This window comes from Melopsittacus undulatus, chromosome 9 (genome assembly GCF_012275295.1).
Source record: "Melopsittacus undulatus isolate bMelUnd1 chromosome 9, bMelUnd1.mat.Z, whole genome shotgun sequence".
Taxonomy (NCBI): domain Eukaryota; kingdom Metazoa; phylum Chordata; class Aves; order Psittaciformes; family Psittaculidae; genus Melopsittacus; species Melopsittacus undulatus.
In genome coordinates, this window is record NC_047535.1 from 15,492,920 (window position 1) to 15,520,167 (window position 27,248).

Sequence of the window (27,248 nt, forward strand, 5' to 3'; positions counted from 1 at the left end):
CCTGCAGAGTCATGTCTGGTGCTGAACACCATGCTTTTTGGCAGTGTGTGACACAATATCCTCTACCTCAGAAGAGATGCTCTTCAGCATTTAACAAACCAGGTTCTAAGCAATGGCAGATTTAAGTGTATAAAGGAAAAAAGCCTATTGGTGCCTTTTTGAACAAAGGTATAAAAAAAGTGCTGAGATACCGTCTTTTCTCACAAAAAAATATTTAGAGTACTGAGTGATATGCAACAACAGCAAATCCTGGTACAGATCAGACACGTACCATGTCTCTTCCTGTTCTCTTCTAACTCAGGAGCATCAGACTGACTTAGATAATGGGAACTCAGCTACAAGTCATATTTAGTATCCTGAAATGTTTTTATATGCATACATGCCTCAAACACAGATATCTTCAACTTGACAACTGGAAACTGCATGCTTCTTATTTGTATCATGAAGCTTCATAGGGGTTTATTAGCTAACCTGTTCTTAATTCCATTCGTTTTAAAACTGGCTGTGTCAGCAGATTGAAAAGAACAAATTGAAGACTGGAAGGGAGTGGAAATACATGTGTATTCTATCAAGATAGAAAGGCTGCTTTCATTTTGCACTAGAGAGTGAAGTTACTTTTGAATCAAGTTTTAAACCATCTATAGAAACCTGCAGTTTATTTAACATTTATTAAATCTGACACCGATTTTATGAGAAAAAAGAACTGCAGCTTGCACACATTTGAGCTTTTGCACTGTTGTACAGCGATTTTTTACTGTGCTTTTACTATGTTATCTTGGTACTTTACCTTCTTTAGGATGATATCAATGTAACCTGCTATTAACTGAGAGATCTGTTCTCCTTCAGTGGTCTGCACCGAGTAATAGCTTTCCTGATATTCCCCAAAATCCTGAAGGAGGTAAAAAAAAAAATAAAAATACCAAACATGAGAGAATTCAGTTTTTAAAATTGTTTGTACAGACATATTATAACATCCAACTGTAAGTGAAACTGCTCCAAGATTCTAAGCCAGTTTATATATGGAGGGTGAGGCAGAAGAGAAGGATGTTTTTTATTGCAGTTTAATAACAGACGTTTCATAAATTGAAATGCCCATTCTCAGTCTGACTTTATCAGACTCGGTCACTGAAGGATGGAGAAAAGTCTTCAGAATTTTATTTGAAAGCATTAGTGGCTAGGCACAAAAAAGTTCTAATTGGTGTTTTTTGAAGAGATTTATACAGCATTTTTGGGGAACTGGTCCATCTAGAAACGTCAAAATGCTGATTGATTTTAGACAGCAGTATGGGCTGGTTTATTAGTTTAAGACTCTGACTCTATATAATGCCAGAAAATTACACATAGAACAAATTACAATGAAAAATTTGTTCTGAATATAAGTCCATCTTCTTTTCTCCTTGCCACATAGATCCCTCTGCCTCTCAATATATATAAAAAGGTTACCAGAGTGAAGCTTTTAGGTGAGGCAGCCCAACGTTTTACAGTTGTCAGTGGCCATTCCTGCAAAACTTCCTTGGTCCTCTCATCCACACGCATCACTGAGTCTTTGGTAACACCCAGCAATCGAGGAACCAGCTTGTTTTTGCCTTTCATTTTTTCCTAAAACAAAATTGTTTTTCATTCAAATGGAGCTTGCCACAGGAAAAAGAAAAGCATGACAGAATATACTGACAAAAGGAAGCACCTGGCATGCAGACTAGGACAATTTAAAACTCCAGGCTCAGTTTGTCTGGTCATAGGCTGGGACTTTAAAGCAATGCATTAACATTAAGAAGCTCTGGTCTTTACTGGATCTTTACTATGTAGTCCAAAAGGCACTCTCTCTTCCCCTTCCTCCAGAAACAGAAGCATTTTAGGGATTGTGGTAACAAATCTCTGGCCTCTGTAAAACCTTATCAGCTGATGAAGCTATTCTTCCAGTGCAGCTTTTCAGCATGCAATCTGTATTCTCATTAAACTTATAAACAGCAACAATTTATGAGCTCTTTGCTAATGTTTTTCTGAAGACAGGACATTGTTGCTAATCAAAAGAAAAAGCAGAAATGTTGATTTGAAGAATTTAAATCATGACGGACTCAACTTTCTGGAAGAACTATGACAAGGATCCACACTGAAATTATAATTCTGTCCCACATGTAATTTACACGTTTTCCAAATGCTGCTTTCAGACAGAAGGCTGAAAGAACATCTTTGACCTTTGCTTAGTGAAGAATCTGAGGTAAATACATAACCAAGCATACAGGATGATCACAGCAAGATTACATTACCTTAACAAGAAAAAAGGACACTCCATAGGTCCGCAGGGAGCGGGCTAGCTTCACATACTTTACTTTGGCTTCTATTTCAGTCATCTCACCGCAGTTTTTGTGCTCCTGTAATGACAGTTCAGTATCACTTAGGCAGAAACAAACAAAAAAGGGGTTTTTCTTTTACCTTTTTAAGGATGCTTACTTAATAATTATTACAACCAGAGTGTTTGAAAACAATACTGGTTAAAAAAATGTTAGCTGCATCCTGTAATTCCTCACAAAGGAGAGCATAACCTGTGCACCATTGGGTTTCATAAACTAACACCTCTTTACTCAGCCTTACAGATTAATTTAAAAGTTCCAGCACCCATATTTTTTCCAAGGAACAGACTATATTCCTTCTTTGTACCCAAACCTTCTGACTCATGAAAGCATCACACCTTGCAGTTGACCATTTCTCATCTCTTGTAGATTCTTCCAATAGGCTTTTTTTCCCAGCTGCACTGTTAGCTACAATTTTTTTCATCACATGAAAAGAATTCTACAGATGAAGAAGCAGCAATGATTTTTCTAAATTTTTTTTTATTTTTCTAAATAAAAATCCTGAAATACTCATCTAGGTTTGTCTGGTAACTCTCCATTTCTATTTATTACTTTAAAACTTAGTAATAAATAAACTATTAACTGGAAGCAATAGCAGCTATCAATATTATGTATTCAAACAACATCTGCTGTCCTACCCCAGATGATTCTTCTGAAAACCCTCTCCCAGTGTCCTGCTATTTAAATACTGTTTGTGGGATCTCTATCACACCCCTTCTTCCCCTTGCACTCTTCTAAACTGCTGGTTGCTGCCTCTCATGCTGACTGATGGCAGCTAGGGGAGCACTGAGATCATGGGAAACACTTTGCTGCTCCAGTTTAAGTTACCATCTTGACAATGGCTCACGGAGAAGCACTAGCATGAGCAACTGCAACTCCAAAAAGCCTTTTGCATCCCAAGGACATAGACTGATCATGTCTCTCAAGTTCAGTGCACAGAGAACACGAGTGGGATCCAAAAGAGCAAGGAGCCCAAATGTAGTCACTGCAGATGGAGTACTTGGTGAAAATCACCTGCCAAACTCAACAGTGTTATGCCTCAGGGCAACAGCTGATTTTTATCAGAGACAGCTTGCTTATTCTACTTGCTATTTTATCTTTGCCCAGCATCAGTGCCCTCACTGATCAGTTTCTTATCAATGCACTGAAGCATGTAATGACTAAAACTACTCATAGATCATATTGCAATTGGGCAAAAATCACATGCTACAACTAGCATGATACAGCAATACTTAGAAATGTATGAATCTTTTTTTCCTTAAACTGCAACAACATTGCAGCTAAAAGGCCAGGAAAGCATTAGGCATATTCATTTATGAAGTGGTACTATAAGCTCGGACTTACTGAGCTACACAATTCCTAGACTTGGAGTGTAACAGACATAGGAAACTATATGACCCCTTCCTGCTCTTCAACTCATCTCCCAAGCTGTTATCACAGATCACTGGTATGTCCTTCCACTATCCAAATGACTTGATTTTAGGTGCTGACCTCAGATTTTTTCTACTTGCATTGTATTGCCAAAAGTATTTTTCAGTAGGCACAGATATTTAGTGCATCCACAGTACTCAAACTCTGAGACCACTTCCAACAATACCAGTACATTTCACACTTAACTGCTTCAGTCTTTTACAACTGTGAGGTTCCCAGACACACCACCGAACTCCAGCATTAGAAGAACTCTGTGTTACTTGAAGCTCATGCTCAGATAATGAAAACAGCAAATTAAAACTACTTTCCTAAATGTGTTTCTGTTTTAGTACAAATATATATCCTTACATTTCAATGCAACAGAGAAAAAGATCTTAGGAATATTGAATATTCATTCTCCATCCTTCAAAGTACACTGAACAATCATCAGTGAAGAAAAAAGGATCAGGACAATACATTTGCTGAAGAAGGAAAAGAAAAGCTGACAGATTCTTTACACTTGATTTTCTGATAGTTATATAATTCAAGTATACACAGAGTATACATCTGTGAAAGCCTGTATTTTCCTTATAAAGGAAGTGATGATATGGTAGGTTTTTCAGTCTCAAATTACCTGAAATATTCTCTTTTCAGCCCCTCTTTGTTTGGTGTATTCCTTAGGCAGGAATTCTTTTAGGCTAGAAAAAAAAAGCATTCGTAGTTAATGGTGCCTTCACAAGGAGAGATGCTTCCCGCACTCCTTTATTGGCAGTAAGTCCCTCAAGCTTCCTAAATAAGCATAAAATACCTATACAGTGAAACAAAATTCTGCCTAAGTAGGGTGAGAGCATGAAAGTAACTTACATACTTCAGAAAACACTGCAGTTACATCCCCATGTAAGACCCCTTCATGTTTTAAAAAGTTATCAAAAGTTTGTAATAACTGGGTCATTTTCCATTCTTAAACTATATGATATCTCTCAGCATCTCAGACAGGTTCACATCTAAGTTCAGATACACTCACTGCAATCTGGGGGAAGAAGGGGACATCAAAGATTGAGCCAGCTCTGTGTCTGAGTTCGGACACTGCCATTACTTTCCAGTAGCTCTTTGTTTTACTGATGCGTTGGACCAAGTTCTCCCTCTGTGTCTTCCAAATGTTAGAACACTAATACTTTACTGAAAAACTGCAAATCCATGTAAGTGAATGCTTAGTACCAGTCACTTTCTCAAAAGAAAAGTAAAAAAAAAACATCAATCCTAGTTTTTGTAGCATTCAATTACTAATGGTGTCAGAATACAAAGTAATCTAAGTCAGTTTAGCCTCCATGGTAGAGTTAAGTCAGAATCTTTAAACACATCACTGGCATTTCCTTGCTGTATAACAAAATAAACCCTTTATCTCAGTCAAACACCAACCCAACTTGAAGACATTTCAACATCATGCTTTAGCAAATGTTCCTTTGTGGATTGCACTTTCCCATGTGGAACACTCTACTCTGAAGAAACTATGTCACAGATTCAGCAGTTCATTTTCAGTCTGAGGAAACTTCCACAATCCAAAAAAACTGGTTTCTAAGGTTCCCTTGTGCTTTGAACTGAGAATCACAGGAAAAGCATGACTGGGGAATCCCGTTCTCATTTTGATTTATTCAGTAAACAAGCACACGATTGACACAGAAAGCTAGAACTACCTTCTATCATACAAAAGTTCTTTTCCATAAAGCTCTAGCAATATAAGACAAAGTGAGACCAACTGACCTTGCTGATCTTTCTTACAATGCTCCAGTAGATACATCTCGTTAATACATAATAATGAAATCTCTTCCCACAGACACATCACTGGGTGGGGAAGGCTGGACAGCCAAATTCATTTTGTATCCATTTGTATGCAAGGACTATACACAAGTGCCAACATATTTATTGTTTTTCATTAGCATAAAGGTAAAGCCAGTGCTCTTGAAAAACACAGTTTAAGACAGGAAAACAGGCTAGATTAATGAACTGAGTTTATGGGCACCAATTATGCTTGGAAAGAAAAAGCCAAGGCAAGCATTTCAGGTGCTCCTTTCCTATCCACATATGACTAACGTAAGTTCTTTATTAGATATTCTCTCAGCAAATTTAAACACAGTGTGCCCCTGTAGGTACAATGCCGAACTTCAGCTGTATGAGTAAGCGCATGAAGAAGGACTATTTGCAACTTGAGAGTTTACAAGCTTTCACAATTTACTTTGGCATGACCTTCGAGGGAATTCCTACAACCAAAGTGTTAACAAGATGCAGGTAATAATCTTCATCTGTACCAAGAATCCAAAAAAAGAATACAGAAGTTCTCTCTATATAAATATCTTGCAGGTATGGCAAAATAAACCTCACTGTTTCAAAACAACTCTAAAAAATACTAGTACTATTCTGTTACATGCTGTTTTCAGTATGAGCTGACACATTCTACTTAAGGAAATCTGTAGCATGTTCAGGTTTCACTGACGAGTGAATGGACACATCTCAAATGTATTTCACACACTGAGTTACAGCATATAGTTTACATATAAACGTAACTTCTTTCATACGTGAAAATAAGCAGCATGCATCCACCAAAGTTTGACATAGTTTGGTGAAGCTTTAAAAAAGCTCAAACTTTTTCAAAAAGAAAACAACAAGAAAGTTGCTTTTCTGAAAGGATGACAGATGCATTTCCAGGGAATAAAATAATCAGCACAGCAAGTGATTAGACTTAGTGACCTGCAAGGCTTGATCCTGATGCAGTCAAAGCCCACTTAAATGAAAATAAAACAATAGTAAGGAAATTTTCTGCAGAAAATAACAAGATTCTCAATTTTGGAATTCTAAATGATTCCCACTGGAGTAATGTTCACTTTCTAACATAAAGTGCAGTTATTTATACGTTTCACTGGAGTTAGGATTAAAAAAAGATAATGCACTTTATATGTGTGATGACTTCATTCTGTGAGGGACTTCAAACTATCTAGCACTGCATACCAAGTAATAATGTCATCCAGCCAGTAGTTTCAGTCCACTATAAAACACAGTTACTATAGGAGAGCTGAAAAGAAGGAAAAAAATTAAATCTTGACACCAGAGAAAACCAGGTAGAACCCCTAAAAAAACCTAGGATCATTTCAGCAACTCTGCACAGCCGTGTGCAAAACTACTGCTTAAGTGTGTGGGGAATCACAGCTTTAAAAATTCAAACCAACTCTTGCTGGGAACATCTAACTCTTTAAATCATTACCATGACACAACAGTAGCTTGCCATGAGGTAATACCCTAATGGTTTGCTGCAGGAATCCTCTTGAGTGAGTAGATGCAGAAGGGAAGAATAAGTAGACAATGGACAAGTCCCAGAGGAAGACTGTTGTGTAACTGGTCACTGTTCTAGGGAATAAGAACCACAAGTACACTGAAGCTATTACACTGAGTCCCCATAATTCAAGACATCAGTGGCTCTGTTAAGAAATATTCGTGGGCCAACCAGTAGCAGACAGACAGCACAAACAGAAGCTTGTTATTACTTGGAACTGAAGGATGTTTGTTCACATGGTTTGTCTGCATAACTGAATTGCTGCTTCTGGAAAAGCTTTAAAAAGTGAAGCATTTCAAACCAACAGTGTTGCAGCATTGCATGTTCCAAAACAAGTCACCATATTGAAGTAATTCCCGAGATACAGTAAACCCCAGACTCAGGCTCACAAAGGAAGTGTAAGAGTCAGCACTGAGCACTCAGCCAGTGGAACAGGACAGAAACCAAACATGCACCCATTGCTATGTGCACCCCATTAAGGTATCCGTGAGCCTCATATGCAGGCAAGGCTTGATGGAGTGTGCAGTAAATAGCTTAAATAGCTTTCTTTTACCTTCCTACATTCCTCAGACTCCGGCCCTCAGTTAATTCTACTGCAGGAAAACCAATCAGAAAATCAAATCAGTAAAAAAATGGAACATCTACATTTCAGTCAAACTAAACTTGCCCTGCTGGTAGCAGTTAAGTTTCACAATAAAGATTAAAGGATGGGTCAGTTGTAAGCAAGACTCCTGTTTGCATCTGAAACAAAGTGCACGGTTCTAGATCTCCATTCATATAACACCATGAAGGGGTGAATCTGAAAGACTAACTACTGTCACTGAAGAAGACTAAAATTTAACCTCCATACACAGCAACATTATTCAAATGACAAAGCATCTTTCCATTCATTTTCTGCTTTCCTAGAAAATCAGAACATCTGTGTTATACTGATGTACACTTAATTCACTCATGGCATGACTAAATGCAGGCATTTATATAGAAGAACAAAATCCCAGTCTTCCCCCATTACCAGGTGTCTAGGGAATCCAGCTGCATAGTTATCTGGCATCCTATTGGAGCTGCTGCCCTGTGCTGTCTAATAAGCCACTGCCCAAGGTTCCCATATCAGTTTGGGTTGCTGATTTTTGCAACCAGGCTCTTTTCATGATGAGATTGCTACAGAAAACCCACCGATTCTGATTACCTCTACCTGAAGTACTAAAATGCATTTAGTCTGCAACAACTCAACATTAGTTACACTTCAGGTCACCCGAATTTAGAAGTTAGAAGCATTTACTCTAAAAATCCAGGTTTGTGTTTGTGTTCTACATGAGGTCCAAACTGGATCTGCGCTTGAAAGCCTCCAAACTCGCAGGCCTTCTCAAAGGAGACAGGATGGGACCCATTCAGAATGTCATCACGTGCCTATAGGAGGTAAGCAAAGACATGTCAGGGACATCCAAAATAACTATTACATCTCTGAAATGCCTTGAGAGCTTAAACATGGACCAAGCATCCAGTAACACACTTCTCTGTCTCAGTGCCTTTATCAATCCATTCTGGATGTGTTTAGGACTAATAAAATAAATAAAGGGCTAGATTATTTTCCAGTGAATATTGATGGAGCCTTACTGAAACCATGGTTGTAACAGCCATCATCAAAAGGAGGACCTGACACCCATTTCCTGTCATACATATATAAAATACAACGTACGTATTTATACTTACGTGCATGTAAACACATATATATAGAAAGATACGTGTGTGTACATGCACATGTGTAAAAGCTTTTACACCTTAGCACCTCACAACAGCAGGGAAAACGATCTGCACATCTAGTAAGTAAAAACCATATCACTATTGTGAAATGAAAACTCCAAAAGGCAAACAGAGTTTTCCTTCCTGATATTTAAATTTAGTGGTCACTCATCTATCCGTAGATAAACAATGACAAGGCAGAATCAACACATACTGTTTCAACAGTAGCTGGATAAAAAAAAATGTCTAAGTGGCAGGAGAACAGCTCAGTGTTATACATTCTTCTAAAATGCTTGAAAAATGGCCTGCCATCTTACAAGCAAAACCACTTTTATCTTTTGCCTCTGATTTTTAAAATGTAATTTAGAGCAATCCCATTTGAATAAGCCTCAAGTATAACAAATGAACATTGCAATATTTATTTTGTTGGTGTGTTTTCGGGGTTTGTTGAACTGCATTGCAGGCCACTGCACTGGAGCCTTCAGTTAAATAGAACTTACGCATAAAACTCAGCTTTACTAAGATACTTCAAATACCTCTAACAGACTGGGGAACATGCCTAGATAGACATCCACTGTGTTACATGATAACATTTTGAACAGGAAGCCTGCCTGCCCTTGTGTACTCTCTAAGTTGAAGACTGGAGAGTGAATGCAGAAGCAGCTCACAACACTGATCAGGTGGGAAAGAGATGAGAAGCAGAAAGCTGGTTGCAAGACTGAGCTGAGATTACATACTACAGAGAAAGCATCACCTATAGAAGAGAATTTGGAGAAGAACTAAAAAGAATGACTTAGACATTCACTACTTTTAAGGAAACAGGATGCGAAAGTCAGTGGATATTTGGTTGAGCCCTTATTGGGTTGAAACTATTTGATTAAAAAAAAAAAAATCAGCAAAGCCTCTGGACTACCGTGTATTCTTGTTGGAGTGTTGTGTTTATTTCTCTCTAAAGCACATCCAGAACTGGAATTCTAGAAGATGAAGTATTTCAGCAACAAAATGTTTGTAATTAACCAACACAGATTTCCTCAGACAAGACAGAGCCCTTGCTTCTGGTCCACATACTGTACCTGAACATAGAGCAAATTAAGCTGAACAGGATCTCTTGAATCTACGTTCTGGTCTGAGTAAAAGAACTTTCGCCTCAAGAGTAGTGTTTCATTTTCATCAACCCCTTGTTCTCTAAATGTTCGGCTATGATCCAGCCAATTTACTGTAACAGAACCAGACATGCACACAGTTAAAGTGTAGCCAGTGTTAAAAGCTGATGTGAAAATCATGTGAAAATCGTTGTTTTCACTAGAGGGGAAAACACTGCAAAAAAAAATGTTCCTTTCACTTCTGTTTCTAATTATTGGGGTTGAAGGTGGCTACAAAAGAAAACTGAAGAATGCACTGCTGAGAAACAAGAATTTACTATGGCATAAAACACCATTAATATTGTTGAAGAAACAACTATAGCAACCTTTCAATACTATATTTAGATCTTCAAAGCTTCATTGCAAAGTTACTGGAAAGTTTACCATATTTTCCCCCTAAACCAAACTGCTCTGTTTCTTTTCTTATCCCTGATTGCAATTTTGAAACATCCAAATTGCTATGTTTCTTTTCTTAACCCTGACTGCAATTTTGAAACATCTTCCTGCTAGTCACAGTTAATCCAATAGTGTCTTAGTTCTTTGGCAAGCTCCATTTACAGTAAAAATTCGTACCTTCAAAGACACAACTCCCTTTTGATGGCTTTCAACAAGCATCGATACTTAAATATCCCACTTTATTGAAGAGGAACAAATGGTCATTACAGAAATGACCCTTCAGACTTAGGTTAGAACCAAAAAAGTAACAAAAGGCACTTCAAAAGACCTGCCAACTCCTACAATTAGATGCAACAACTTCTTAATCTACCTATTTTTAAAACTAATGACACTGTATATAAAAGGGTGCAAAAATACAGGTAGGGATCAACTGAGACACACTGAAGAATCTAAAAATGTATTCCTGTATGGTTTTCTTGCACTGAACTGTAGAAAGATATTAATTGAAGAATTACCCTGGAATCCATGACTTACAATCATCATCTGTATGAAGCTTTGCTTTCAATTTTTCCATTTTTCTTTCATCTCTCAACAACGTCCTGTCTTTCTTAAGTGTTCCTGTACTCTCCTCTTTTTTTTCTTCAATGCTCTCCTGGATTAAGGAATATTCCTCATAATTTGTTATTCCTGGAATCATAAATAAATCCAGTACTTGTAACAATAAAAATTTCATATATTTTAGGACACGTGAATTATTCTTCTCTATTGTTCATGGTTCATTTCAGGTACAGTAAAATATAGCAGATGGAATGCTGGAAGTGTATGGAGTATGAGATCCCAAGAATAATTAACAACTTCTGCATTCAAGACACCAGTATCCGGCATTATCCTTAAAATACATAATTCCTTCATCATATGTTGCATTTTCCACTTTTGGAAAGTAATTAAGGGGTTTTTAGTCATCTACCAAGAGAAGCTGCCAGCTTAAGAACATGATGGAATTTAAAAAAGCAATGAATTCCAAAATGGGGACACGCCATAGTAAATTTCCTTGCATGGATGCCTACAACTGCTTCCTGAGAACTGCGTCATTTCAGCTTGCCCACCATGTGTAGAAGAAATGTGCAGAACAGACTGAAAAATAGAAATGTGAAATATATGGCTTTTAAAACTCAACTCCTCCCATTAATTTTACATGAAACTGAATCAAAAACCAGTTGACAGCATTTAGCATGCATGCTAAGTTGCTCTCATTTCTTTGTTCTGCTTCGGCTTTTTCCATTGCTTGGTAAAGCATGTTTACATTACACAGCAAAGCAAATTAAAAGCTCACCTACATGATCACATTCATGAAAATAAGTCAAACTAATTTCTTAAGTGAAGTAGTCACAGCACAATGGAATTCAACATAGAAACACTTAAACAAAATTGAAATAGATGAATTTAAATTTAGCTTAATTCACTTTCCAAGCAAATTAATCTAAATCAAATTAAGTCCACTTTAATTCCAAATGAGAATTAAGCATGGTTTAAGGTGATTTAAGCTAATCCATGCTGCATGCATGTTTATAGTTAAATATGAATTAGTTTTCCAAAATGTCTCTGTTTAGGTAAATACAGAGTATAACCAATATGACACATTTCTGACCAGCTGCTCTGGAAGGCTTCCAGATGTTGTTTTACAAATTATGCTGTTATCAACCCTAAATCATAACAACATAGATCCTTAAGTTTAGGTATATTTCAAGGTGAACAGTATTTTATATTCTATCACATTGAAATGAAGTATAAATCTAATTCTCTAAGCATGAAAGTGTATGTAAATGTAACATACAGTAAAAACATTATAGCTATACTTTTAGATAACTTTGTGCCTTTACCTGCTAGATATTGAAGTTTAAGGATATAAGCTAACTCTACAGACTTTCATAAAACCTAGAGAACAGTTACCAGAGATGTGTTTGGTAAATTTTAACTGATAACAAATTTAAATATTTTAACATATTTGCCAGTAATTTCTAGTCAGTAATACATATCACATCATTAAAATCAAAATGCAAATACAGCTGAAAAAAACTTCTTAAGCCGGTGGCTTCAAGAATCTTACCTATCCTGCTGCAAATGGTAACCAGCAGTTCACCAACTGTTTTAGAATCATCCACCATGACTGTTTTCACTGAACCATCCAACATACGTATTTTCTGAGGTCTCTGCTTTTTTTTGTACTCCAGTATATCCTAGAAAGTAAACAATACTGTTTCTAAATGCTTTTGGAAGCCACCAGAAGCCAACTCACCTAGATGCCTAAACCATGATTTGTTTCCCAACCCCTCCAAGCTGCATTTTTCCTTTATTATAGTATAGGCTAACTTACTTATGTAACTAACTTGAGAAGTGTTTTAGTTCTGCAAATGTAATTTTTAAGAGCTTGTCCTAGCTGGCTAGACCAAAACGTAAACAGGGGAGGACAGACCAAAGTGCGTTTGTGCTGCAAAAGCTCATTTAGCATTTAAAAAGGATAGCAATCCCTTTTGGTTGTAAGCAAGCTGGCCATAATGTAAGCAAGTATGATCTCATCATATTTAGTATTGATGAAGTCTACCCTTTATATCTGAGGTGACCTTGCATTAAAGGTCATTCCTACACCTCCAAACTCTTAAGTATTCTTCTTGCTCCTTGGGAAACAAGTTTTCTAACAACCTGCTGATGAAAGAAGCAACAGACTTGCACCATACCCCATTTCTCAGCATGTAATAATCCAGCGTTCGTCCAGCCTCCAGCCATATACCTTTTCGAGGATCTTCATCCGATAAGAACAATCCATAGTCAGAGGCTGTGGAACAGAGGAGACAGAATCATCAAATCTAATAAAGTCAACATGATTTTATTCAAGGTTATTCAGCACCAGGGTTAAGCTTAAAGCTTAAATCAGGATTAAACTCAACATGTAGCAGCATTGTGAATATGGTATGCACAGCTTGGTGATGCTTTTAGTTATTAACTTATTTCAAACATTTCCCTTTGCACAGTTTGGAGATGTCTAGCCATTCTTTTGTAATCCGTGCTGTTGCTTCCTTTGCTGAGGCACAATAAGCCAGCGCTGACTTTCCTAGAGAGCATTGCCATGAACATAGCTTTAGAAAGCACTCTTCATAGAAAAAACTGTCAGAACAGAAGGAAGAAAAAGGATGCAGCTATCTTCTATCACTTACAAATCTATTCGCACTTTGTGCCTTTCACTCCATGACTTATGTTTGGAAAAACACCAAACACACCCCCAAAATCACAAAACTACACACACACACCAAAAAAAAAAAACAACCAACCAACAAAATAAAACAAATTGCCCAGCCTGAAAGATTAATAGTGGAACAGAATGGTGCAAAAAACCCCAAACAGGTCTCTGTTTACTTTCAATCCAGCCAATGAATTTACTAAGGACAAATACAGGAACTCACCTTGCCCTGTTTGAGCCTCTGGCACTCGTTCACGAATAACTCTACAGGCATCATACACTGCAGTGGATGGTTCAAACTGCATCGTCTTCACTACATTGCAGTGGCGGACACAGATCTTCAAGGAAAGAGCTACCATGGTGCCAAGTCACTTCTAAGTTCCTACTAAAGTATCTGAGAAAACAGTAACAGCATTATTGCTTAGAGGTTTCCACTTCATGCTTTAATACAGTCAACTTTTCATTAAAAATATTTGAATTTAGTTCAGAAGAATTATATCTATTCAAATGCAGTTCTACATGAAGTTTCATTAGCATCATCAAGCTAGAAACTATCCAAACCATGGGTTTTTCTTGGTACACTGGAAATTCATCTTGTGATGAATTTGCTTGAAGCTTGTGTGCACATAAGTAAAGGTTTGTCTGAGGTATACCAAAATAGTGCACAGGAAAACAATACACATACAGGATATATTGTCAACATATTTACTACTGACAGAAAACTATTTTTCTCTTGCCATACTTTTTTATTAGACCATTTAGATTAGATGGTAACTAGCAGCTTAGATTAACTTAAAGAAGTGGTGAGACACTGGCAGAGGTTGCCCAAATAAGCTGCAGCTGCCATATTCCTGGCTGGACATGCAAGGCCAGGCTGGACAGAGCTTGGTGATTTTCTTAGTATGTAACTTCTTACTGAAGATTCTTAAACATGTAAAACTGCATTGTGTTTTTTTTCCAAGTATCCACATATATCTGCTAGATGTTTTTAACCTGTTGCCCAGCTACCCAGAGCTTCAAGAATAAGCTATTTTTCCTTTCAGTTCTATTTCAGAAACTTCACTGAATTTGACAGCATTTGTCTACAGAAACAGGAAGCTACAGATGCATTTTGTTTTGTTTCATTTTGTAGATAGTCTGGTTTTGTGTCTCAAGTGTCTTCCCTTGCTGTCATAACACACCAAACTACTCTTCCATCATTAGACTTTCCACAGTGATCTCCAAGAACTCTTCAGTACTGAAGTCCTTGCTGCACAAACACAGAATCTACCAGATTACCCAAATCCTGTCTGCATAAATTCATGGATGTGTGTTTTTCAATAGGAAGACATGGGATTCTGTGGACTACTGATGATGATGATAATTTGAATAGGAGAAATTCCAGTAGTTCAACAAAAATTTAAACCCCAGCTGTGCATCTTTTTACTGTTCAGATACTCAGTTTGGCAAAATTACTTTGAGAAATATGAAGGAAACACAGTTTACATTTGGTCAATACACTGAGCTCAATGACTGCAGCCCTTTTCCACAGCATAGACAGAGCTAAGCCATTTCTGTATGATAATCTTTAGGAGCAGCTTTGTCTCTAAGGTGTTATGCTGCCTCCATGTTTTTGGGGAGCCCATCCATCTGCCTCTCAAAAGCATATAATCCTCCTTCAGATCTTTTAGTACTTCCAAGACTACTCACTACCAGTATGAAATGCTATCTGACAAAGGAAAAGGCGTGAAAAACCTAAAAAACATATACGAAACATTAACCTACACACCTCAGTGTTCTTCTAATCTGTCATTATCTGGTAAAAAAACAATCTGTATTTTGAACCAATCATCCTAAGCAGAGATCTGACAAGTAAGTGAAGATCTCACCCTACCACCAAAAACTAGTTCCTAAGATCTATCCAAAAGATGTTTTCATTTCAGAAGTAATGGTTCAGTATAGCAGCAGCAGCACAAAGTAAATACAAGATAAAGAAAATATATCTCTGCAGTATTTCCACAGAGATTTACCATAATTCAGTTCAGTTCTTACTTACACATAAGCAAACCTCAGAACATCCCCAAATCTGAAATACCCTTAGAAACCACAGATCAGAACAATTTTTCACCATCCAGAACGGTCCCAGGAAGAGTAATTATATTCACATGCACTGTTAAAACGCCGTGACACACTAACAGCTGGAAAAGAGACAGATCAGCTTGGAACACAGACTGATCAAGTTGCTCAGTAGGCTGCTGTAATTCAGAGATGACCTCTGGAACCCGGCTTCCAGTGTGGTAAAGTGAGCCGCAGTCTGGGCTCTGTCTTCTGTCTGGTCTGTGTTAGAGCAGGGCCATTACAACGCAACACTCTAAACTCCCTATCTCCTCTATTTTCTACCCCACTTCAGAAGAGAAATGACATAAAGTGACATCAGTGTCTGTCCTTGCCAGATGCTCATTTGATCCATTCTGGCAAAGCTCCATTCCAATGGAGTCCACAACGTCTACAGGGAAGCTGCTCAATTTTTACTGTACACATTGTACTATGTCTGCATTTTGGGTGGTTCTTCTCTACCCACACAAGTTCTCAACCTAGGCCTTCCATTCTGCAAAAGAATCTTTTTTCCCTGCCCTACATAAACAGACACAACAATTTAACATCTTTAACACAATTTTAAAAGTTAGAAACTTGTCACTGTGACCCCCATAATGCCCCTCCTGTTTTTCAGGGTCAAATTCAACTCCTTAAAGAAGGAAGGACCTAAATATATTGGTGATCTGGTCTCCTTCAACTCAGTGCTTTTGATTTCAGAGACACCAAAGGATGCTTTATTAGAAAAAGCTTATGAAAAGAGCCCATGAATTATCAGCTTCCTCCAACACTGTATTATCAAACTTCAGAAAAAGGTTTCCATTTGTCTCAAGATTACCCTCAGGCTCTAAACCTGCCCACTTAGCCTTCAGTAATAACCAGGACAGGCAGTTTCCATCTCCTGGGTAACAGCCAAAATAGGACAGCTGGTTTTTCTCAAAAGGACTAAGAGCTTGGTAAAGAAAAAGTGCTGAGATCACAGAGAAAAACGCAGGGAAATTATCTCCCACATTCCCTTTATCTTCCATACATTGACTCACATATTTAAATATTTCTCTGTGCAGGTAATAGACTCTGCTCCCCAAAATCACTGTCTCTGGAATGGCTGGCCAAAAGTCAAAGGGTTTCAGGAAATTAAGAGTATTTGGAAGGAATGGTTTGCCTGGCATGAAGTCTAATGCTCTGTGAGTAATGAAGTAGAGAATTTCTAAATCAGGCTGTGACTGATCTATGCTTGCCAGGCTGGAGACTGAAGTAATAAATTATGGATCTGACAGGTTTGAGAGATGTAACAACAGCTCTGAGCTTTTAAAATGTGACAGATCGTCAGTGAGAGAACCCAATGCCTCCAGGTATGTATCACAGTGTGTACATCAAGGCCTCAAGATGAGCCATCACAGTGCTCAGGTTCTGGGAAATCCCAACAAAACAAGATTATGACCAGTGCCTGAATCAAAATGAGCAGGGCTCTGTGTGCCCACAGAGATAGCATACCAACAAAGTAAACAAGCAAAAATAGTTCAAAGGCAAAAACCCCAAAATACTATAAAGTGCTGATAAGAAAGACATAAGAACCAGGCAATATTTAGGTTCTTTAAATTAAAGTCACTCTAACAGAATAACCAGACAGCAACCAACTCCCCTTCAGCTCCAGGAGTTAACAGTCCCTCTCACAGCTGCCAGTGTTTCTGTTCACATAATCACTCTCTCAACCAATTCTGACACTTTGTGTGTGTGTTTGCCATTGCATTTTTGAAGACTCTTTCCCTCACTTTTTGACAGAACTGGGTTATGGAGAGATTATACAGAGGATTTGCCAGAACATCTGAGGGACTAGGACTCTCCAGGAGAGGTACAGGAGCAATGCACGGCAAAGAATGGTCACTGGCTAGCTGGGTCACCATAGCCTCTGGTTACTGTATGTTGGGAGGATAAAGCTTGCAGCAGGCACCTGCACTTCCATGGACACAGCCTTACTTCAGTTCCCAGCCCAGGTTACTGTATTCTTCCCAAATATTCCCTGCACACATACCTCCTCAGAACAACTAGAGCTAGGATGCTAAATTGTTAAAATTTTGTTGTTAAATTACAACAGGTATAGACTTCAAAGCAGATATAAATCAACAGATAGGTAAACTATTTTTCTTTAACCATTTCTCTTCATTGAAATGAACTTTCTGGAATGCTAGGAACCAGTATCCACAAATCTAAACACCACTCTATCCCTTGCAAAGTAGGTATTTTCAGTGGGACAGTTTGAACATTAAATAGAAAAAACATTCTTTGCTGAAATTCTTCTACGATTCTATGAAATAGTTATAAATATTTATAGCTCTGAACATTTTATTTCCCCCGACACGAAATAAAGCTGTAAAACGCCTTTCTATTAATTTGATGTAAAATAAGCCAGAAAACAAAAGTAACTATGGACAGCAAGTCATAAACTAATAAATCAAACAAAAACTTAGATGTATTTGTTTGAGAAATGTCCTCAAAATAGCAGAAAGCAAGCTGATGTCAAAGCATATCCACCCTTAATTTCCACTGGCAGTTCATTTAAAACTTCTTTTCCTCCTGGTGTCATTTGAGAGGAGCAAACCAGAACTATCCAACACCTAGCAGGACTCCCAGAGCTGAGTAACATACTAATTTCCTCATATCCTACTGCACCTCTTCCTTCATCCCTCCTAATGATAATTTCTACACTCTGTGCTACCACAGTAAGAAATTAATATAATCTGTTTGGATTTACTCTCCAGCTTCCTTCTTCTATGTAGCTTGGCTGTCTCATATTGAGAGACTGCAGAGTCAGCAGGAAACCTTTCCAGATAAACATTCAAGGGTGATTCATGGCCCCATGCTCTGGTCAGCAGAAGCATGGCATCCTGTAGCACAAGCCAACATAGCCAGCATTTGAATTGAGGCAATACCAATATGCTGCAGCTATTGGAGTAACTACACTGTAAAGTCAGTAAGCAACAAAACCAGAACACAGCGTCTGAAACTTCAGTTAAAGTGGTGGAAATTAACCCCACACTTCAGTAAAGCCAAACTAGTGGTGTAGTAGGGTTAAGGGAAACCCAATTGTAAGCATGAGTAAAAGCTGCATGGTTACAAGCGCTCTTTACTCAGAGCTCCTAGTGCAAACCATATATTGCAACTATTAACTACAGGGAACCAAACCAGTGGTAAACAAAATGACCCATACTGGTCATACAAGATCAAGTTCAGACTTGCTCTGGTTAGAAAGTTTGTATGATTTTCGTCAGGCTCATTAAATGAGTGACGAATCTGTGAGGGATCCAATTCTGCTCTACTTTAAACGTTTACAGGTCAAATCAGTACTATGGATGTGAGTCTCATGTAATATACAGATCATGTCTCTGTCCCACAATACCTTGCTCAGATTAGCTAGCATAATAAAATGACAATTACAGAAATTCCGCATAAATTCCCCAAGAAACTAAATTGTACCTGATAGCCCAAATCTGATAGACTAGGAAGGTGGCACTGATGTTACAATAGCTCATCAGCTGCTGTACAGAGAGATAGACTAAGGCAAGGGAGAGCAGAGTTGTCTTGACAAGCATTTTACAAGGACTCTCAAGAGACACATAACTAAGGGTAAAAGGCTGTGTCCCCAGATACTGACACGTACAGAAGTTTTCATCATATAATTCTGACAGGAAACAACTATCATCAAGCTAAAAGCATACAACATACCAGCAGAAGAATGGCTCAACCAGATACATGGGGAAAATGGGTTTTAGAGGAGAGACCTGTTAGTGAACACTGACCTCCCTAATCATTCACATACTCTTAGTTTATATTGGTTTGATTTATACCATTCCTGTCCTAATGTCTGTGGTGTCTGACAACCAATGGGACCTTGACTTTATCTGCATATTTTGAACTACACTGCTAAGCCAACAGAAACTGCAAAATCTCAGCTTAATATTATCACTGCTAAATGCTGAGGATATGAACAATTTGTTGTCTTCCATTTCACACTGTTGCAAAAAGAGTGCGCTAAGTAAAACACAAACCAAAAATATCTGCATTTCTAAACTAGGCAAATGTGGAACAGCTAACACTGGCACTGTCAAATATGGACTACGCCCACCCAGCTAAATGAGAGTTGCCACTGCCAGTGCTAGTTAAAAGCAAAGCTCTGCCATGATTTAGTAGAGGTCTGTCTCCCTGGAGATATTTCTTAACTGGTTCACTCAAGCTTGAGCAGTTTGCTTGAACAAACACAAATCTAGGTCATGAGACTGTCACAGTCTAAAAGCCTGCATGTGTACATGCTAGTATAGGCAAGCCTACAGATTTCTAATACTTGATTAACCTTGTAAGAAAATCCAGTGGGACAGAAGTTCTCTACTGTCTTCAGTCCTCCCACCACCTACCTACTGGCACAGTACACCAGCAAAACAGGACACATTACATTTTCTGTTGTTCACAATGTTTGAATGTCTAATTCTACTGCAGCACATCTAATACTTGTTTAGTGAGTCCACTAAAGGTGGCTGGTAAAAAATCCTTAAGCAAAGGACACTCAAAAATACAAATGCAGTTTTACTGGCAGGTACATGTATTTCCAAAATCATCAATGCAAATATAAGTGTTACTGGTCAAAAGCAGGCAAGTGGGCCAGTGATGGCACAAGCATGGATGGTAACAACACATTTTACTACGAACTCTTAATGGCACTTCAACTACTTGGTCTTTGCTGTTGTTGGCATCTTATGTGTTTATATAAAAGGTCACACTGCCTCTCTCCAAGGAAAATAGGCCTCTTTTTAGTACTGCACTGCTGTCATTTTGTAGGTCATTTATAGTTTATATATAAACATGTAAGGGGTTTAAGGGCTGCTATTAGTAAGGCTTTCTTAGAACACAAGGCTGGTTTGCCACCAGAACACTGCATAGGAGCTGAACCATCATCTGTGGGTTCTATGCCTGAAACACATGTCCATATACCATTGCAAGGCCTTAATCATCAACTTCTTGATGGACAACACAGTGAAGATGTCATCACTGGTCAGATACATTGCCATATTACTGAATGCTGTAGAGAAGTGCTTTGGGGATCACGTTCACCCACATGCAAATATCACACTTGTAAACACTGGGCTGGAAGTTGTGTCTTGTCAGTATGCTTAGAAGGGAGCAGTACATACTCCTGTGGTGATCAGAAAGGAAAGACACCCCACATTTCTACCTAATTAGACCAAAGAGAAAGGCAGGAGCAGTAACCCACTAGACTACAAGTTGATATTCTAAATGGGCAGTGGGTACAAAGATACCAGCTTTGGGGAGACCAAGTAGCCTAACAACCTCAGGCACCACATGCTGTCTGGGGTGGCTAGTCAGAACTCTTGAAGCTTGAACAAGTAAGCAAAAAAAGTATAATCATTCATTCCCTCAGTTATAACACAAGGAACTCACACTGTACAGCATAAGCCATTGTTTGTTCTCTGTTTCTAAATGTGCATGGACAATTAAAATAAAAGACCTCTGCCCCAGGAAAAGTCCTACCCCATCTCAATGCCTGTATATGTACACCACACATCTCATAAGCAAGCTTACAGTTAAAACCTTCAAGAAGCTCAGGAAAAATACACAACATATATCTGTAGCATGCAATACTGAATCTTAGAAACAAAACTCTTGAAAAACACAGTTAAATGAAGGTGAACTAGGGCAAGCTTTCAATGGCTACTGTGAAAGCAGGCTTTAATCGTAAGCATTTATCTTGCCATTCTCAGTTCACACATTATAGTTGTACAGAAACAGCAGCTATTTTGCTAAGAGCCCAGCAAGGAAGTACCCTCAAGCACAGTTATGCAAGAGACCAAAATATTTGAGTGTAATTAGGAATGGTTTATAGGACAGTCAGCTTATTAGCAATTCAACTGCAGCTTGCTTATTAAGTCAAAATACGTATTTGCAAACTAACTTGCTTGAACGTATCTTCAGAAGGAAGTATTAATTACACGGGACTACAAGAGGAATCTCATTGTTCCAGATAGAGCTGGAACAGCTTTTAGATAACAGAAGCAAAGAGCTCAACTGGAACTACTTGTAGCATAGAAGTCATTAGCCTCAGGAGCAGGAGTCTCCAATATTGCAGTCAATGACAGAACTCTGAAGAGGTCTTCCAGGCTTTTGTTCTTATTTTGCAAGAACACTGCAGGAAAAAGCTGAAAACAGGAAACATGAGTTTCTGTAGAAATCAGAAGTGAATCTACATCCTTTTGCTAGGTTCCTCTCCAAATGAAGCATTTCCATTGTGGAGGTGAGCACTTTTAGGAAAGCACTTGGGAGGATGGCAATAAAGATGTTCACAGATTCTAGGAGTATAATTAAAACAGCATCTGAGATACAGAAAACCTTTTTCTTTGGTGGAGTTTGGGGTTTTTGTTGTTGGGGGAGCATTGGTTGATTGGGGGGTTGGTTGCTTGTTTTGATGGGGTTGTTTGGTGGTGATGTTGGTTTTGGGTTTGCTTGCTTTTTTTGAGGGGCTTGTTTTCCATTTTAAACTGAAGAGAACTGCTTGCAAGGTTTATCTAGACCCATCACAAGAGCTGCAGTTGCTTACACTGGGATATATACTTACACAGCTTCACATATATTTTCTGATTTCCAGTAATTTAAGGGCACATCAACTAATTATAGGTTGAGAAGAATAGACAGATTTAAAATTCTTTCTTTTCTTTTCTGGAAGAGTTAAGCTGATACAAAGCTGGTTTTCCAAAGTAGCAGATTTGAGTATTTAAAGCATTTCACCCACAGATTCTAAAACACACAGCAGTAATAGGATGAACTATCAAGTGGGCTGTTAAATGCAGGCTTGCACAGTTCTGCATATTCATGCTATTTTCAACTGCTGAAATGCCGTAACCTTTTGAAGGACAATTTTTAAGCTTTTATGTCTAGGTTTTCAACCTTGGAGCACACTAACTTCAATGCTTTTCTTGACAGAATTAATTCAAAGCCACCACTCAAAGTTCTGAACTCTGCCTGCCATTCCTGGCAACCACCCCAAAGTAGGATGTAATAAACCACTCAGAGTTGTTAATTTTGTCATGAAAGGACACATTAGGATACTCTCTTGGGCTCACCTGCTGTGCTATAAAGATGACTCTGCATTTCCTTTATTTTGCTTTTAAAGTGACATGCATAGGCAGCATTTACAATACTTCATGAGTTTTGCACCGTAATATACTCTGCTTATTCAAAAGAAAATCAAGTAATCTTTTTCTTCAGGGATAGAAACAGTATCGCTAAGTTCTAGATAATATGAAATAGCAAATCATACAAGAATTCTTCTTCTGTTTTTCTCCCACTCTCCTGATCATCACCTCACTCTGCCCTGGAATTTTCTGATCCTTTTATTTAAGGAGAAGAGCCATTAATAGTTACTTTATACATACTCTATTTGATTACCTGCCTTAGGGAACATAAAGGCAACTAATGGTTTGCTCTAGTTTCTTATCAGTTTTATAAATCACCTCCTTTGTTTATTAGCTAAACTGCTATTTGAGGCTGAACTACTGAATAAAATAGCATCCACTAAGTTACTGGAATCACTGAAATAAATCCATATTGATAATTTTAATCAGCATTATCATCCAGAATTAGATGGGGTAGACAAATAGAACAAGAAAATTAGTAAAGCTTGAGTAAAATTGCTTTTTGCCAGTCCTGTTATAGGGTTTATATAGAATAGCTCTCACAGATTTGATCTGAAATGGTAGACTTAACAGGCTCTGAAACTGGTTTTGAACTATCTCAATAATCAGTTAATCCAATAATTTGAAACAGTTCACTGAAATAGAAAGTGAGGCAGAAAAAAAGTAAACCTTTATAAAATGTTATTTGAACGAATGCAGCTGTAGTCTAGCAAGTTAGCACTCCACTATTTAAGCAAGCCCCGAAGAACCTGTAGGAGTACTACACAGAACTGGTAGTCCACAGAACTGACCACTAAACCATCATCTGCACAATGAACCTCATCTGCTTGTCCAGAATCTTCACAAACTGAGGATGAAGTCAGATGAATTCCTGACTTGGAAAACCATTAGTTCTTGCAGGCACATTCAGAAACTGGATGCTTAGTAAAGTGCTTGGTCATTTAGTGAAACCTTAGAGATTGATTGTCATTTATATTAAGCAAAGCACGGCAAGGCAGGTCTCAGACAGAAAATCATAGCTTCTCTTCAGGCAAGCTAGCTCAGATTTTCTCTGTTCAAGCACATGGAATGCACCAAAATTCATCCTATTTTAAAACAACCATACACGGAAAGATGAAGTGCACTTTAGAGCCGTATGGTTCAACATAAATCCAAGTGCTTGAGCTACCACTTTTATTTAAACCTTCAGTATAAGCTCCTTCAGGAGTTTGTCAGGAATAATCACTATCATGGAAAATATTAATCTCTACAGTGTTGTTTGTCCTAAGACTGTGATTAAAAATAAAACAACCCAAACCAAACCAAATCAAATCAAAAGGCAGCTAAGGGGATACTGAAAGCTTTGTCTGCCTATCCCACCAAGATAAGTCCAGAACTTGTCCTATCAGTACAAACTGCCCATCCCAAATGCTCAGCACGCAACCTAACACTGACTTCCATAATATACTATATCTGTATAAATACCAGGTACTGATGCTTCCTGTATTCTTGTTAACTCCTGTCATTATGTGCCTTTTGCAGAGGTCATAGACAGTTTTTATAATACTAAAACATTACATCAATTAAAACATTATAACATTATTATTACAGTTACAATAATAAACATTGGTTGAAGAGTAAAGCAAAGTGTATTTTGCTGATAGCCCACTATGAGAAGCCAATACATAGAAACTAAAAAATAGGTAACTGTGTGCAGTAAAGGCAAAATCTCCAAGGTAAATATGATATGGTCATTCAAGAAGTTACTACACACTAATACAAGACTAAATAAAATTATAATGAAGAATCAGACATTATTAGAAAGCATATAAGGTGCCATATGGTACATTCAACTAAGAAAGTATTAAACTACTAATGTTTTTAAAGCTGTAGGTATTTGATTCTTTGACCTGTACATGTAACATTTTATGGAGTTATTTTTTTCTGTATTATTTAGGATCCTCTTACTGTGACTAACATCAGTATCATTGCCATATATAACATTGTTATATATTTTTCCAAAAAGTATCAGCCATTTTAGACTTAAACTTGTATAACTAGAACTCTGCTGCCACCACGGACATCTCTCCTTGAAACAAAATGAAGCCCAGAACAACGGAAAACATAAGCAAAATCACCCAGGTGACACTACACCCAAATTAGGGTAAGACAAAAAAAAGCCTGAAGGTAAAAACTGCAAGAGAGTCAACATCAATCTAAAAACCAAGCTGGCAGCAGTACTTTTAACAGAATTCGTTGAAAGCAAAATAATTCCCTATTGGATTCCTAATGTGAACCACAGAACATATGGTTATGGGCCTGGAGTCAAAATGGAAAAGAGCCACTAGGTGCTTCCCACAGATACTTCTCAGACTTGGAGACACGCTTTTGGTATCATTTACACAGTGTTACCAGTGCTGAAATTTAACATGAATTGCTACCTGCAAAAACAATTAGACAAGAATGGTGATACCTGACTCAACCCAATGCAACTTTTTTCTGCATAAGATGTTATTGAAGGGGCCTTAGACAGAAGTCATAGCATGGAGTCTTTGATAAAAAAGGTACATGACAATTCACTGGAAAGGAGTGGCCAAAGAAACACTTGCAAAAACAAGCTTCAAAAGACATCAAGTGAATAACGTAAGCTATTACATGAGATTCCTCTCTGCACCTTTCAATATTGCTTGCTGGAAGCTCAATGAAAGGTAGGTTGTTGTCTGGGATCAAACAGTCAAGCAAGTCCACCAGAACAATTCACTAATGGCATTTCTCCAACATTTGCTTTACTTAGCTGTGTCCACTGGAATTAGCCCACAGGTTGCTGACCTCATTCTTGACACAAAGTGTAGGATGTCAGAAGCCACGTCACTGCATATTTTGCTTAAGGTCAATTAGAATACCTGTGGCATGTCAAGTGTTTTTCAAAACCTGAGCTATGATTCTCATTCCCCTACAGCAATCAGTCTAAATCAGATTTCAAGAAAATAAGTACAAAAAAAAGAGGAAATAAAGGAAATCCAGATCAAGACAAATAGGGGTTTTTATCAGCATCATGTTGTTTACTATACTGAACACTTTGGCATATTTTTGCCTAACAGTACTTCTTGAAAACTCAAAGCTAATCCCTTCTCTAAAGTGATTAGATAATCTAAATTATAATTAATTCAGATATGTTTCTACCTGTATGTAAATACTCTGGTCTCAATCCCATCTACTGTAGTAACATCCAGACAGTTTTTGCTAACAAGGAATCACAATCTGGAATCAAGATGAGATTAACACAATTTCTCCATAAATGATCATTCTTCATCAATTTTCACGCCACAGAGTTAAGGTTTACAGTAAGAATCAACAAAATATTTGTATGTCAAAGACAGCAATACTAATTCCATAGACATCCCTCAATAGATAGGTGATCACATAGAACTGTGATAATATCATCATACCCTGGCAAATGCTGGGAAAGTATACGCAACAATTTACACAAAGTCTACAACTCAAAATGATGCATCTTTAATATTTCAAATCTAAACACAGCAGAAGAAACAGGGAACAGCTTGTCAAAAGAACTCTGAGTAAAACACATAGAGAGGGGAAAAAATAAGCCCTATACCAACAGGCTGCAGAAGGCTCAGGTACTACCAGAATCACTAACACTAATGAGAACAGAAAAGCTGAGCAAGAACAGTTCATTTGCCCCTGTCAAATCAACATCTCAGTCACAGCCACAAACCGTGAACAGAGCATGAAACGTTAGAGTGAATGTTTCAAGCAAGCTCCACAGCATTCATCTCACTCCAGCTTTAAGAGCACTCCATACCCTCAAGGTAAACATCTCACAACTACTGGATAAGGAAGGAAATTACAAGTTAGTGTGCACCTTATGAAAACTTCTGAACAGGCTTAAGCTTGAGAAAAACCTAAATCTATGAAAAGACCAGGACCGAATTCCAAAGCAGCTGCTACTCCTACAACAAAGGAAGAGCTCATAAAACACTAAACTTTTATCAGAGTGTAACAGTGCACAATCATCACATGTCAATTAGATTACACATAGCCTAGCACACTGCCAACTGTGTGTTAACCTAAGGTCAAGCCTCCTCCTACATCAAATGCGCTCAGAAAGACTCTGGCAGTGTCTTACTGGAAAGCTCAACTCGACAGACTTCAACTGGTTAAGCCTGAATTCAGATGTTTCATTATCTTTCTTAGCAAAGCCTATTTCAAGCTGTACCTAAAAGACTGGATGTTTCTTGCATCTTGTAGCTATTAGCTCTTGTAAGTGTCCTAAAATGCATTACTTGCACAGAGCAGGAATATACTAGATATGTGCTATATATGGAAGATCATATCACCACCCTTTGCCATGTACACAAAAAGACGAGGGCAATAAAA

General features: G+C 37.9%; 1 protein-coding gene across 1 annotated transcript in view; it reads right to left on the minus strand.

Annotated features, from left to right (window-relative positions):
- TLN2 (talin 2) overlaps positions 1-27,248 on the minus strand; it is a 100,213-nt gene that overhangs the window by 72,636 nt on the left and 329 nt on the right. The window contains exons 2-11 of the mRNA XM_034065874.1: positions 13,823-13,993; positions 13,100-13,197; positions 12,472-12,601; positions 10,899-11,051; positions 9,900-10,042; positions 8,366-8,493; positions 4,396-4,459; positions 2,268-2,372; positions 1,444-1,599; positions 788-889 (exon numbers count right to left, since the gene is read on the minus strand). Coding sequence (XP_033921765.1) covers positions 788-889; positions 1,444-1,599; positions 2,268-2,372; positions 4,396-4,459; positions 8,366-8,493; positions 9,900-10,042; positions 10,899-11,051; positions 12,472-12,601; positions 13,100-13,197; positions 13,823-13,958 — 1,215 coding nt within the window. The 5' untranslated portion in view covers positions 13,959-13,993. The remainder of the gene's footprint in view (positions 1-787; positions 890-1,443; positions 1,600-2,267; positions 2,373-4,395; positions 4,460-8,365; positions 8,494-9,899; positions 10,043-10,898; positions 11,052-12,471; positions 12,602-13,099; positions 13,198-13,822; positions 13,994-27,248) is intronic.